Raw genomic sequence first — 14,060 nt, 5'->3', positions numbered from 1 at the left:
TATTGCATATGCACCGAATTTGACTGTGTTTGGTGGCTATTTACATATATGTTAATATCTAATGTAGCGTACAAATCTGCTCCAGCTTAACTAAAAGGCATTGAAACCTGCCTTTGATTTGACGTCTATTGCCACGCTTTGTCCATTGATCTCCATAGCTTTGTGTGTAAAAATGATGTATCCTGGCTTTGTGTTTTTGCCCCAAGCTCAGGGCGAAGGGGCAGGTTCTCAGGGTCACACAGTCTGGAACTGGCTCATTCCTATTCTAACCTCTGCTGTGACCGTATATAAAACCACCAATTAGTGTTTTTGCTACCAGTATGTTATGGTTGATGTCCCTGCGTGAATGCAGGTGGCTCGATGAAGTGTATCTTTAAATAGTGGCAAGTCAGGGTTTCCGTGAGGGCCGGTATTAGAGCTGTATGGGTAATGCATTTGAGTAGTCGCTACGTTGAAGCTTCACAATGGGCTATTAAATGTTTAATAATTCAGGGTCAGCTTATTTAGGAAGCTAATTGGGCCTTAGAACTGTTATGACATTAATAGACTAAATTAGATTAAATAAATTAATATACTTGAATATAGAAATTACAGTAACATTTTAGTCATGTGTGTGCCATCCACAGATCTAATAGCCTGCATGTAAGTGAGGAAGGCATGTTTGGGCTCGGTGATGAGAGATACAGTAAGGTTTTGGCAATAATTATCCCCCCCCCCACTAGTAAATGAAATGAAATATGTATTATTAGCAGCAGTTTTAAGTTAAGGCCTTATTGAGAGGCACAAAACCCCAATAAAGATTTTAAAGATTACAGTGATTGTTCAAAACAGCAGTTATTATCATTATGTCAAAAATGCATGCAGTTAGTGACGGTTGACGTCCCTGGCACGTCATGGGGTTAAATGATCTTCGAAAGTGATCAGCAATTGCTTTCTTTGTTCAGTCGTGTTGGTGCAATGGCTCAATATTGAGACATTGAGCAAAAAAGAAAAAACTGGCAGCTTGCCTTTATTAAGATGACAGACTGGGAACAGATAAGACTAGAAATGTTCCAAAGAGAGTCTGTCTAGACCAGACCTGGGCAAAGCACGGCCCGCGGGCCACATCCGGCCCGCTGAATAGCTCGGACCGGCCCGCAAAGAGTGTCCTGGTGACTCACCAATGAGTCCGGTGTCCCCCCCGCCCCGGTCACTTACCTTAAACTCCTGTGTTGGAAGCGTTTGTCTCGGGTGCCGGCGCTTTACGCTGGGCGCCGGCATATGACGTCAGACGCCGGCGATCAGCAGTGAAGCGCCGGCACCCGAGACAAACGCCTCACGCTTCCAACACAGGAGTTTAAGGTAAGTGACCGGGGCGGGGGGGAGATCCTGAGAAGGGGGGGTTAGGGAGTTAGAGGGGAGATACTGAGAAGGGGGGGTTAGGGAGTTAGAGGGGAGATACTGAGAAGGGGGGTTAGGGAGGGAGGTCTTACTGTGTGTGTGTGTCTTACTGTGTTTGTGTGTGTGTGTCTTACTGTGTGTGTGTGTATCTTACTGTGTCTGTGTGTGTCTCACTGTGTCTGTGTGTGTCTTACTGTGTCTGTGTGTGTCTTACTGTGTCTGTGTGTGTCTCACTGTGTCTGTGTGTGTCTTACTATGTCTGTGTGTGTCTTACTGTGTCTGTGTGTGTCTTACTGTGTCTGTGTGTGTCTCACTGTGTCTGTGTGTGTCTTACTGTGTCTGTGTGTGTCTCACTGTGTCTGTGTGTGTCTCACTGTGTCTGTGTGTATCTTACTGTGTCTGTGTGTCTCACTGTGTCTGTGTGTGTCTTACTGTGTCTGTGTGTGTCTCACTGTGTCTGTGTGTGTCTTACTGTGTCTGTGTGTGTCTTACTGTGTCTGTGTGTGTCTTACTGTGTCTGTGTGTGTCTTACTGTGTCTGTGTGTGTCTTACTGCGTGTGTCTTACTGTGTTCATAGCTTATTCAGTTATTGTAATAAATATTTTAGCCCATTTTTTAGCTCAAAATATTTTTTCCTTTTTTTTCTCCTCTAAAATCTAGGTGCGTCTTATCAGCAGGTGCGTCTTATAGAGCGAAAAATACGGTATGCACTCCGAAGCCTTGTTCATTTTGTTCACTTCTGTGCTGTGCTAATAGTTATTCAGGCCTTACTTATTCAAGCACCTCTACCAATGACGTAGGCTTGAATAACTTTATTAAACAGCACATAAGTTAACAAAATGGACAAGGCTTCGGAGTTTGTAGTTTGTAGAGGTCTGGCCCTCTAAAACCATTCCAATTTCTCATGTGGCCCCATGGGAAAATTAATTGCCCACCCCTGGTCTAGACTCTCCTGAGACCTATGAACTCCACTTGCAGGCTGATTACCGGTACTACAATCAGCAATGCAGGACAATGGATCCCTGTAAATGTAAAAATAAAACAAACATTAATAGTTGTAAGAATGCAATACAATGTAACCATGGTGTTAACTTAGGGGCCCCAGTGAGTCTTAAGGTTGCCACATCAGGAATTTATGTTGACATTTTTAATTTGGCAGAGATATAATATGTACGCAAAGGACCATCGGAATTATGACACTCAAATGCCACAGCTGATCCGGGTCCCCAAAAGTCAAGTTTTTTTCTGGTTGAGGGGGGCTAGGTAGCTCTTATGAGTGCCCCCCCTCAAATCGGCCAGGGAAGGAAGGGGCCTCATCCCTTCAGGGACCTCTGAAGAAAAGAAGAAGGGGGATCAGGTGTCCACCTTGGCCTCCTCACATTTGGCACCTCGTTATTTTTTCTTCACATTGGAGCCACTGAACCTCGTGGCTTAAAAATAAACAAACCGTGTATTTTGGCCGATTTCAATTATTGCCTTTTCCCCATATAGACCAACGTCTGGCTCCCTCCCCCATAATTATTGTGTTTTGTTTGTTTTATCCGGATTAATGTCTTCCTCATGTTAATAATACGGAATCAGCGATTCATTATTAAAAACACCATAACTTTTTACACTTTACTTTTACAATTTATTCTGTCAACAGCGATTTCCCTTTTTTCCCCTTTACAGCAACCATAAATTGAAATTTTTTTTAGGACTAGTAGTTTTTTAGGACTAGTAGTAGTAGTTTCTTCACAAACCATGTACGTAACAATACATGTATTAATTTACCTGTCTTGCGTGTGTTAAAAAAAAAAAAAAGCCACCAAAAGTGAAGTGGGAAGAGCTCTGCTCTTACAATCAATTAAGAAATTGAAAGGGAATGAGACAGAAGGTGAGGGACTTCTTGGGTGAGGGTGTCTTTGTTGTCATGCAGTAGTCTTTGACTTGGAGAACTCAAAGGTGAGGAAACAGATGGTTTCTATTTACAGTGGGGTTGTGAATGAATGAAACAAATATGAGATAAAGGGAATGAGAGAGATGAAAATAATGTGGGAGCCACACTAGAATGTTTGTGCTAGTGAGAAGTTCCCGAGAGGGAAGCAGTGATGACAACTGATGAGATGCCAGTGGTGGGAAGAGCGAAGAGGGCATTAATAAGGGTATTTAAACCTAGAATTTGACGGCAGATAACCATTTGCCCCATCTAGTTGGCCCATTTTCCTGATTCATACCTTGGCCTAGTCTTAGATTCAGGAGAGCTTTATGTTTGTCCTGACTGTTGAATTTGTGAACGTTGGATGCCTTCCCCAGGTCATCTATAGAACGATTCTCGATTGTCTAATTGCACGAAACGCCTAATTAAGAGATTGTAGGAAAACAAGGATCGACTTGCCTCGCGTGAGGATCGAAGTCACGACCTTCGGATAACGAGACGCGCTAACAAGGCTGTACCTGTCTGGGATTGGTGCAGAAACGTAGAGGGACGCAGCGCTGTGAAGGAGTTTCAATTCAATTCATGAGGATATTGGGAGTCAGTGGTGGAGTGGCACAGTGTGGCAGCAGACGGGCTAAGAAAATGGCAGGGGTGTTCAGGATGGAATGGAGCCGCTAACAGAATGCTATGTATAAACGACCAGCCTTTACATTCCTCCCAAGTGTTCTTGCCCGCCCAGCCATTATGGGGTAATTAACTACCTTTGGGGATATTACTAGACATAATTTTTCTTTTAATATGCAGTTGCCCATTTTCTGGGCTATTAATAAAAACTAGAATTACAAAGAATAAGTGAAAACCGGGGGGAAAAAACCATTACGTTACTGCAAACTTTCAAAGAGGTTGGTAAGAATATGGCCTATTAAAAAGGGTCCAAATGGACCTAGTAGAATACCCGAGGGGGCTTCTTTTCATTCACATGTGATTTTATGGGGTGGTCTTAATATCTGTCACCAATATAGCAGTTAAAGATGCATAAAAACAAAATTTGCAAAAAAAACTGCAGTTTAAAAAAGTGATGCACAACTTGTAATGTTTGCCCGATAACGACCAAAATAAATTAAAATCCTGGGTATATAGGGTGAGCTCCAAATCAGGGGAAGTTAATGAATATGTTTGGGGTATTTTCTCCCATTGGCTCTAGCTGTGTACAATTTATCTGTGTGTGAAACGGAATAAATGTTTTTTTCTTTTCATTTTTTGCCATTTATTCATACCAAATAATATTTATGAATATGATTTAAAAAGTAAATCCTGAAAAAAAAATAAACCCCAATATATAATTCAGGTGGGCTCACCAAGTGAGAGAGACGGGTAAGACCGAGACGTAGTAACAGCGTGAAAATTGCTGCCGTCCTGTAGCATTGGTCCTTAAGGGGTTAATCCCGTGTGTTTATGGCAAAAGCCCCGTCGTTCTGTGCGTCTTTGCGTCCCATTCCAAATCAGAATAATATTTAGAATAGCGATAAGCGCCAGACTAAACGCTTAACAAGCCCCGGATAAAGCGGATTGAGACGCTCCAGAATACCGCGTGTGACATCACCTCTCCTTAAAGGAACCCGCAAAAAAAACAACCTTTCCTTTAATACACAGATCTTCAAGGAGCTCTTACTGTCCTATTTCCGATGTGAGGAGAGATAGAGGATTGTCACAAAACTCTTCGGTCCCATACGGACGTACCGGTACATCCAAACCCCCCCCCCCAAAAAAACTGCTTAAAAGCCCATTAGGATGTACTGGTACGTCTTGACTTCCATGCAGCTGCGGGGGGCTTCTCCCTGCCGCTACACGGGAGATCAGACTGTCTTTTGCGTGGAGTCCCCCCCTGTCAGCAGAATCCAGTATTGGTGGCTTCCATGCTGACGGCCCCCCATAAAGGCGCGAGCACCGATATACTGTTATGTGAAGAAATGTCCGATCACGCGATCAGGCATTCCCTTCCAGTAGACTGGAGGACGGGATATACCCAGCAGGGTCTGTCTAGAAGTGTATTAAGAAACGCTCCCTGCTTTCGGTAGAGGGAGCTGGGGTAGCTGGTTTTAGTATATTTTATTTTGGAACCGAGCGTAGAGGGACTGGTAAAGCATAAAAGGGTACAGGCGGGGGGAACGGCTGTATGGGATCGATCTACCGGCTGACCACCGGGTGATATTAGATGGCACGTGGTTACGGTCCTGTCATTTCTTTTTAGAACCAGATGATGAAGACGTTTCTCCGGCTCCTTCTCCCTGTGAAATCGTCCCGAAGAAAAAGAGAGGACCCAAAAAGAAAGATAAGGACAAGCAGAGGGTGCCGAAAACCGTAAGGCCACGCAAGCGCAAGAAGCCCGTAAGAGACGCTTTTACCACCCTTTACCGAGAATAGATTGTAAGCTCACAAGAGCAGGACCCGCTTCCCCTTCAGTATCAGTTTATCGCGCGTGTGTGATTTTAAATGATTCCACGGATTGTAACAGCGTTACGGAATATGCTGGCGCCATATAAATAAATGTAATGGGACGCCTTAACCCTCTAAAGTGAAACACCCCGCTGAAGGCGACAGTTCCACCCCGTCGTACAGATGCTCCAAACTAAAAGCGGGCTCCATCCAGTACTGGACTAGAGAGGCTAACTCGGTCCTGGCCCTTAGGGCAAGGGTGTCCAACCTGCGGCCCTCCAGCTGCTGCAGGACTACATCTCCCATCCTCCTCTGCCAGCCCCTTAGCCGAAAGAGCATTATGGGAGACGTAGTCCTGCAGCAGCTGGAGGGCCGCAGGTTGGACACCCCTGACTTAGGGTTTAGGCATGTCTCATTTTTTTTTCCGCTGTCTCTTCTCCCCCAGGACAGCGATGAAGAGCTCCGCTGGGACGAAGGCCTCGGGGACCAGGGTTCCCATGATAGTGACCTCGAGATTGGAGGGAAGAAGAAAAGGAAGAAACACAAAGAAAAGAGAGAGAAAAAAACCAAGAAGAGGAAAAAGGACGAAGAGACGGTAGTGGAGCGCAAGGTACGTGTCCCGCGCTGGTAATCGCAGGGAAGACGGAGGGGAGAGAAGCCTTGTCGTGTACGCAGTTTTGGATCGCACGTTTATGTAAGCGGCCATCTTGGTTCAACCTGGCAGGTGGAACAGAAGTCCTCGGCAGTGCTGCTCGCCAGCTGGGGTTTAGAAGATGTGGATCACGTCTTCACGGATGAAGATTACCACACGCTAACCAACTACAAGGCCTTCAGCCAGTTCATGAGGTGGGTTTGCATCCCATGTTCCTCGTCAGGAGAGTTACGGCTTCATCTCCTGTCTTTACTCGGGCAGGAACGGCTGACCCGGTGTAATCAGGGGAGGTCTGGCACCTTATGGCCTGGGGGGGGTGGGTAAATCCAAGTGGCCCCCATTGCTCCCCACCCCCTGTAACTCACATACACTGGCACACACACTCATGCTTACACTAATACACATTCATGCTAACACGTAGACCCTCTCACACACACACATCCATGCTCACACACTTACATCCATACACTATACATTATCCAGGGCCAGCTCCGCCCTTCCTGTGGGAGAAGCAGAATGGGCATTTTGGGCCCTCTTTATCTCCAAACAATCAGCACTTTGACTAATTATGCAACCCATACAAGACTCCAAATGAAGCCCTGCATTTGGGGCTTTCCCTAGGGTCACTGCCCTGGCTTTTACCCCATTCATTCATTGGCTCGTGTAGCCACATTTAACCCCTTCCGGGCATGACTTTCCACAATAAATACCTTTCTGGACAGCTGTGGTCCTGTCTTTTGGATCTTCAGGCGCCTGCTTTTTGCTCATGAAGATGAGCCTTAGGTTTTGCCATCGTTTGGGATAATGAAGTCCTTCCGCGCGTTTCCATATCACAGCGTAAGAGAGTCGCACTTCCCTTGTGTCGTCTTTTTTTTTTTCTGTGTTTAAAAAAATGCCGTCCATTTCCAGGCCTCTCATTGCCAAGAAGAACCCCAAGATCCCGATGTCCAAGATGATGACCATTCTAGGTGCCAAGTGGAGGGAATTCAGTGCCAACAACCCTTTCAAGTCATCGCCTGCGGCCGTCGCGGCGGTGGCCGCAGCGGCTGCTGCAGCGGTGGCAGAGCAAGCCGCCGTCCCCGCCACCCCCGCCGCTCCCCAGGCCGCGCCGGTACGCCGAGCGAAAACCAAGGAGGGCAAAGGTGAGTCCGAAGGAAATTCTTCATGATCATGTGATCGGCGAAGCACCTATTCTCAAGGGCCGAAGAAGACCTAGACCTTTCCGCCATATTTTATTTTAAAATGGGCTTTTCCGTAATTGGCTATTCCAAGGTTAGAAACCAGGATCTTATTTATTAAGGATGCCTGTAAGGGGGAAACCTGTTCAGAATTCTATTGCCCGTATTTTTTCCCTATCCCAGAGTTAAGCATCATTTTCCTCATCGATGCTCTGGGTGTTTGTGCCTGTTTTAAGTCAAAATATATATTTTTTTTCTCTATTATATGATTATTATTATTAATATATAATTTTATAATTATTATTATTTATAAAAGCGCCAACAATTTACGCAGCGCTTCTCGCAATACATAAATTCGAGGGGTCTGACAGACAAATGGTAGCGGGTGCAGTGTTATGTATTATGCTTAGATAAGGGTTTGGGGTCTGGTTTTACCTAAACCTTTTTGCGATTAGGCCCCGGCCATAAGAAGCAGGGTAAAGGCTCACGAGCCAACGACACAAAGAAGTCTGGGAAAAAGATGGCGCCGCTAAAGATCCGCCTGGGAGGCGTCAAGCGCAAAGCCGCCAGCTCGGTAAGTGATCCTGAAGCGGGTGCCATTTAGGCCCCTGGTTACCGTTAGAGGAGGACTCTCAGCAGGCGCAGGAGCCGACATCTTGGGAATTTCACGCCGGCGGCGGGCAACAGTGAGTACAGCTAGGGGGCAGGGAAGGGGACAAATACACATGGAGGGGTATTTGCGCAGGGGGCAGCGCAGACATTTAAAGGGACCTCGCATCTAACATATACGCTAAAGCGCATATGACAGCCTGGGGGGTCCCTTTAATACACAGTCATCATTATGGGGCGGGGGGGGGTAGACTGTCTGTTTAACTGACGTTAACAACTGTGAAAGATACAGTTAGTCAGAAACAATCCTAGTGTAACCGAAACGAGACGCGGCGAGAAGTGCTGAGGAGGCTTGGGTCTATGAATCCTTAAGGAGTGCGTTCCCTAAACCGAGAGGGTAGTGGAGGCAGGGACCCGCGCTATCGTGTCTGCCCGCGGGGAAAAGATTGTACCTATATAATATAATTATTTAAGAAGTTACTTTCTGTGAAACTAATTGTATTAATGAAATGGCGACGGCAGAAACGCCTTTTGAGATTTAAAGCAAAAGATGATGTTTTAATTGTAATTGTAAAATATATATATATACTGGATCTTTCTGGGGACAGACTGTAGCTATTGGGTGAATGAACCCCACGGTCACGGGAAAAGATGGCGAGAGAGAAAAGATGCGGAAACATAAAAGCATACGATACACACACCAAGGGCCACAGGTGTAGACAGACACGCGCATGCACATGACTGAGGCTCAAAGGACCAGCCAGGACAGCTCGTTTATCGCTAATTGCAGTTGGATTCTGCCATCGCCGACGCTTTTATTTACTGAAAATATATTTCATCAAAAATGAAAAAAAATGAATTAGGACATACTGTATATTTTAAGGCCAATGTCGAAATATAGATTTTTTTTTTGGTCATAGTTTATTGATTTATTATCAATTATCATCTATTTTCGTATAACTAATTAACTTATGTATAAAATATATTGGGTTGCTTTTTTTTTTTTTGTTTTAAATCCACTATGTAAATTGTAACAGGGAAAAAAAATCTGGTTTATAAAATCGTTTTTAATATGTTAATAAAAATAAGCAGTTTCCAGGGCATAAACCGACGTGTAATTGTTTGCGGATTCTCCCCGCAGAGCGAGGATATGGAGCTCGGCGAGGCGTCCGACATGGAGAACTCCAGCGTGCACAGCTCGTCCGCTCCGTCCGACAGCTCTGGGAGGGTAAAGAGGAAGAGGGGGAGACCGGCAGGAAAAAAGAAAAAACGTGAGACATGGTTATAGAATAATTACACAAATATACACGCTATATAGAGAATATATATAGAACGCAGCTATAGAATGTGAGGGCTTTAGCTTGGAAGCCCCGGTAGTGGAGGTAAGAGGGTGGAAGAGGTGAAAAATAGGATTAAATTATCCTAATTAAATTAAAATATATTTTTAATGTTTTAAATATGTATATATATATTTAAAATATATATGTTTAATATATATATATATACACATGTTAAATATTAATATATATATATATATATATATATATTCCTTATCAATTAAATATTATTTATTGATTTATAAAGCGCCATCATGATCGGCAGGACTGTACAATGGGTAAACAGCATATAACAAATAATACAATAGTACATAACAATATTCACTTAGAGAAACAAAAGGTAAGGGGGACCCTGCCCAAAAGAGCTTACAGTCTAGAATAAGTTTGCTTGACTTGTGTCTTGTCTCCGCTTTTAATGGTTTGTTCTGTTTTTTGTTTTTCTTCATGTTTTCCCACAGCTGCCCCGGAGGAGGGCGTATCTGCTGGCGAGGGCTACGAGACAGACCACCAGGACTACTGTGAGGTCTGCCAGCAGGGCGGCGAGATTATCCTGTGCGACACCTGCCCTCGGGCCTATCACCTAGTGTGCCTGGAGCCAGAACTGGAACGTGCCCCCCAGGGCAAGTGGAGCTGCCCTCACTGCGTAAGCCTATATCTGTGGGCAAACAGGGGTAACTGCAACGGGCATGTATATAGGAGTTATTGAATGGGCATGTATATAGGAGTTATTGAATGGGCATGTATATAGGGGTTATTAAACGTGCATGTATATAGGGGTTATTGAACAGGCATGTATATAGGGGTTATTGAATGGGCATGTATATAGGAGTTATTGAATGGGCATGTGTATAGGGGTTATTGAACGGGCATGTGTATAGGAGTTATTGAACGGGCATGTATATAGGGGTTATTGAATGGGCATGGATATAGGAGTTATTGAATGGGCATGTGTATAGGGGTTATTGAACAGGCATGGATATAGGGGTTATTGAATGGGCATGTGTATAGGGGTTATTGAACAGGCATGTATATAGGAGTTATTGAATGGGCATGGATATAGGGGTTATTGAATGGGCATGTGTATAGGGGTTATTGAACGGGCATGTGTATAGGGGTTATTGAACAGGCATGTATATAGGGGTTATTGAATGGGCATGTATATAGGGGTTATTGAATGGGCATGTATATAGGGGTTATTGAATGGGCATGTGTATAGGGGTTATTGAATGGGCATGTGTATAGGAGTTATTGAATGGGCATGTATATAGGGGTTATTGAATGGGCATGTGTATAGGGGTTATTGAACGGGCATGTGTATAGGAGTTATTGAACGGGCATGTATATAGGGGTTATTGAATGGGCATGTGTATAGGGGTTATTGAATGGGCATGTGTATAGGGGTTATTGAACAGGCATGGATATAGGGGTTATTGAATGGGCATGTGTATAGGGGTTATTGAACAGGCATGTATATAGGAGTTATTGAATGGGCATGGATATAGGGGTTATTGAATGGGCATGTGTATAGGGGTTATTGAACGGGCATGTGTATAGGGGTTATTGAACAGGCATGTATATAGGGGTTATTGAATGGGCATGTATATAGGGGTTATTGAATGGGCATGTATATAGGGGTTATTGAATGGGCATGTGTATAGGGGTTATTGAATGGGCATGTGTATAGGAGTTATTGAATGGGCATGTATATAGGGGTTAATGAACGGGCATGTATATAGGAGTTATTGAATGGGCATGGATATAGGGGTTATTGAATGGGCATGGATATAGGGGTTATTGAATGGGCATGTGTATAGGGGTTATTGAACGGGCATGGATATAGGGGTTATTGAACGGGCATGGATATAGGAGTTATTGAATGGGCATGTGTATAGGAGTTATTGAATGGGCATGTGTATAGGGGTTATTGAATGGGCATGTGTATAGGGGTTATTGAACGGGCATGTGTATAGGAGTTATTGAATGGGCATGTGTATAGGAGTTATTGAATGGGCATGTGTATAGGAGTTATTGAATGGGCATGTGTATAGGAGTTATTGAATGGGCATGTATATAGGGGTTATTGAATGGGCATGTGTATAGGAGTTATTGAATGGGCATGTACCGTATTTGCTCGATTATAAGACGAGGTTTTTTTCAGAGCAAATGCTCTGAAAAATACCCCTCGTCTTATAATCGGGGTCGTCTTCTAATCAGACCTCAAATAGAGGTCTGATTAGGAGACTAAGATCCAGATCCCCCGCACCGCTGCAGGGGACCTGGATCCTCCTATCGTCGCCCCCCCCCCCCACACACACTTACCGGTGCTTCCGGAGGTGAAGTTGGCAGCGGGGGTTTGTATGCGTCCGTCGCAAATACCTTCCCCGACTGTCAGAGATCATTGTTCCAGAGTTCCTGATCTCTGACAGCCGGGGAAGGTATTTGCGACGGACGCATACAAACCCCCGCTGCCAACTCCACCTCCTTCCGGCTGCCGCGGAATGAGACGTCAACCCGCTGCCCCGGCAATACACCAGGAAATTGGAAGCACCGGTAAGTAAGTAAGTGTGTGTGTGTGTGTGTGTGTGTGTGTGTAGGGCATTTCTGGAATGCCTTACACCCCTATATGCCACTCTGGCACTTAGGGGGTTAAAAGGCATATTATGGGGCAGAGTGGCATATAGGGAGGTATAAGGCATTTCTGGAGGCAGAGTGCTCTATATAATGCCTTTTAACTCCCTTAATGCCACTCTGCCTCCTGGAATGCCTTATACCTCCCTATATGCCACTCTGCCCCATAATATGCATTTTAACCCCCTAAATGCCAGAATGGGATATAGGGGTATAAGGCATTTCTGGAGGCAGAGTGGCACATAGGTGGTCAAAAGGCATACCATGGGGCACAGTGGCATATAGAGGGTTAAAAGGCATATCATGGGCCACAGTGCCATATTGGTGTGGCAAGCCTGGGGGCAGATGTGCGTAACTGGGGGACAGGTTGGAAAATACAATAGAAAATATAAAAGAAATAAAAACAAAAAAAAAATATTTTTCTCAATCATAGCTTTTATTAAAAAAAATAGTTTACATGAATTAACATTTACTGGTAAAACTTTTTTCCTTTAGGGTCGTCTTATATTCAGGCTTTTTCTTTTTTTCCTAAGTTAATATTCAGATTTTGGGGGGTCGTCTTATAATCAGGGTCGTCTTATAATCGAGCAAATACGGTATATAGGGGTTATTGAATGGGCATGTATATAGGAGATATTGAATGGGCATGGATATAGGAGTTATTGAACGGGCATGGATATAGGAGTTATTGAATGGGCATGTATATAGGGGTTATTGAATGGGCTTGTATATAGGGGTTATTGAATGGGCATGTATATAGGAGTTATTGAACGGGCATGGATAGAAGAGTTATTGAACGGGCATGGATATAGGAGTTATTGAATGGGCATGTGTATAGGGGTTATTGAATGGGCATGTGTATAGGGGTTATTGAATGGGCATGTATATAGGGGTTATTGAATGGGCATGTATATAGGAGTTATTGAATGGGCATGGATATAGGAGTTATTGAATGGGCATGTGTATAGGGGTTATTGAACATGCACCACCATGTTGTAAGTTAACAGATATCTTGTTTTCTGCGGCAGGAGAAGGAGGGAGTGCAATGGGAGGCAAAGGAGATCGAGGAGGAGGAGATGGAGGAGCGGAGGAGAGAGAGACGAGAAGAGGAAGATGATCACATGGAATTCTGCCGCGTCTGTAAGGACGGAGGGGAACTTTTGTGCTGCGATGCTTGCGTGTCCTCCTACCACATCCACTGCCTGAACCCCCCGCTGCCGGACATACCGCACGGCGAGTGGCTCTGCCCACGGTGTACGGTGAGCAACGGAGCTTGAAGACCATTAACGGGGCGCTTGTGTGGTCGGGAGGGATGCTTATCCCCGAAAGACTGAAAGGCGCAGACTGGGAAGACGTTCTAATACATTTCTTTTCTCAGTGTCCACGGCTAAAGGGACGGGTCCAGAAGATCCTACACTGGCGCTGGGGGGTGCCTCCAGAAGGAGTAGTCCTTCCTCGACCTCCTGACGCCGACCCTGACGAGGAGCCGCCCCAGGCCTTGCAGGGGAGGTCGGAGCGCGAGTTCTTTGTGAAGTGGGCAGGGATGTCGTACTGGCATTGCAGCTGGATCACCGAGCTACAGGTCTGTCAACAGCAATCAAACGCACCTTTCTCCTTCCTTTCCTCCAGCCCCTAAAGCCTAGTTTATTTTGCTCTCTCCTGGTCTTCACCTCCATCTCTCCCCGTCTGTCTACCTTTTAGCTGGAGATCTTCCACACCGTCATGTACCGCAATTTCCAGCGCAAGAACGACATGGATGATCCTCCACCGTTTGATTACGGTTCAGGGGAGGACGAGGGGAAAAGCGAGAAGAACAAGGACCCCGAATACTCCGACATGGAGGAAAGATTCTACCGATACGGAATCAAGGCTGAGTGGATGTCCATCCAGAGGATCATCAATCACAGGTCTGGGGTCAAAAG

The 14,060-nt window shown here is 45.0% G+C and overlaps 1 protein-coding gene across 2 annotated transcripts in view; it reads left to right on the top strand.

Annotated features, from left to right (window-relative positions):
* Window positions 1-14,060, top strand: part of CHD3 (chromodomain helicase DNA binding protein 3) — a 32,166-nt gene that overhangs the window by 1,092 nt on the left and 17,014 nt on the right. For both annotated transcript variants that reach the window (XM_053462692.1, XM_053462693.1), the window contains exons 2-11: window positions 5,550-5,686; window positions 6,180-6,344; window positions 6,459-6,580; window positions 7,296-7,528; window positions 8,020-8,138; window positions 9,315-9,444; window positions 9,969-10,153; window positions 13,167-13,397; window positions 13,517-13,720; window positions 13,840-14,045. In XM_053462692.1, the coding sequence (XP_053318667.1) occupies window positions 5,550-5,686; window positions 6,180-6,344; window positions 6,459-6,580; window positions 7,296-7,528; window positions 8,020-8,138; window positions 9,315-9,444; window positions 9,969-10,153; window positions 13,167-13,397; window positions 13,517-13,720; window positions 13,840-14,045 (1,732 nt within the window). The remainder of the gene's footprint in view (window positions 1-5,549; window positions 5,687-6,179; window positions 6,345-6,458; window positions 6,581-7,295; window positions 7,529-8,019; window positions 8,139-9,314; window positions 9,445-9,968; window positions 10,154-13,166; window positions 13,398-13,516; window positions 13,721-13,839; window positions 14,046-14,060) is intronic.

Source organism: Spea bombifrons, chromosome 4 (genome assembly GCF_027358695.1).
Source record: "Spea bombifrons isolate aSpeBom1 chromosome 4, aSpeBom1.2.pri, whole genome shotgun sequence".
NCBI lineage: Eukaryota > Metazoa > Chordata > Amphibia > Anura > Pelobatidae > Spea > Spea bombifrons.
Note: the sequence above shows the minus strand (reverse complement) of the source record. Positions and strands in the feature narration are given on the sequence as shown.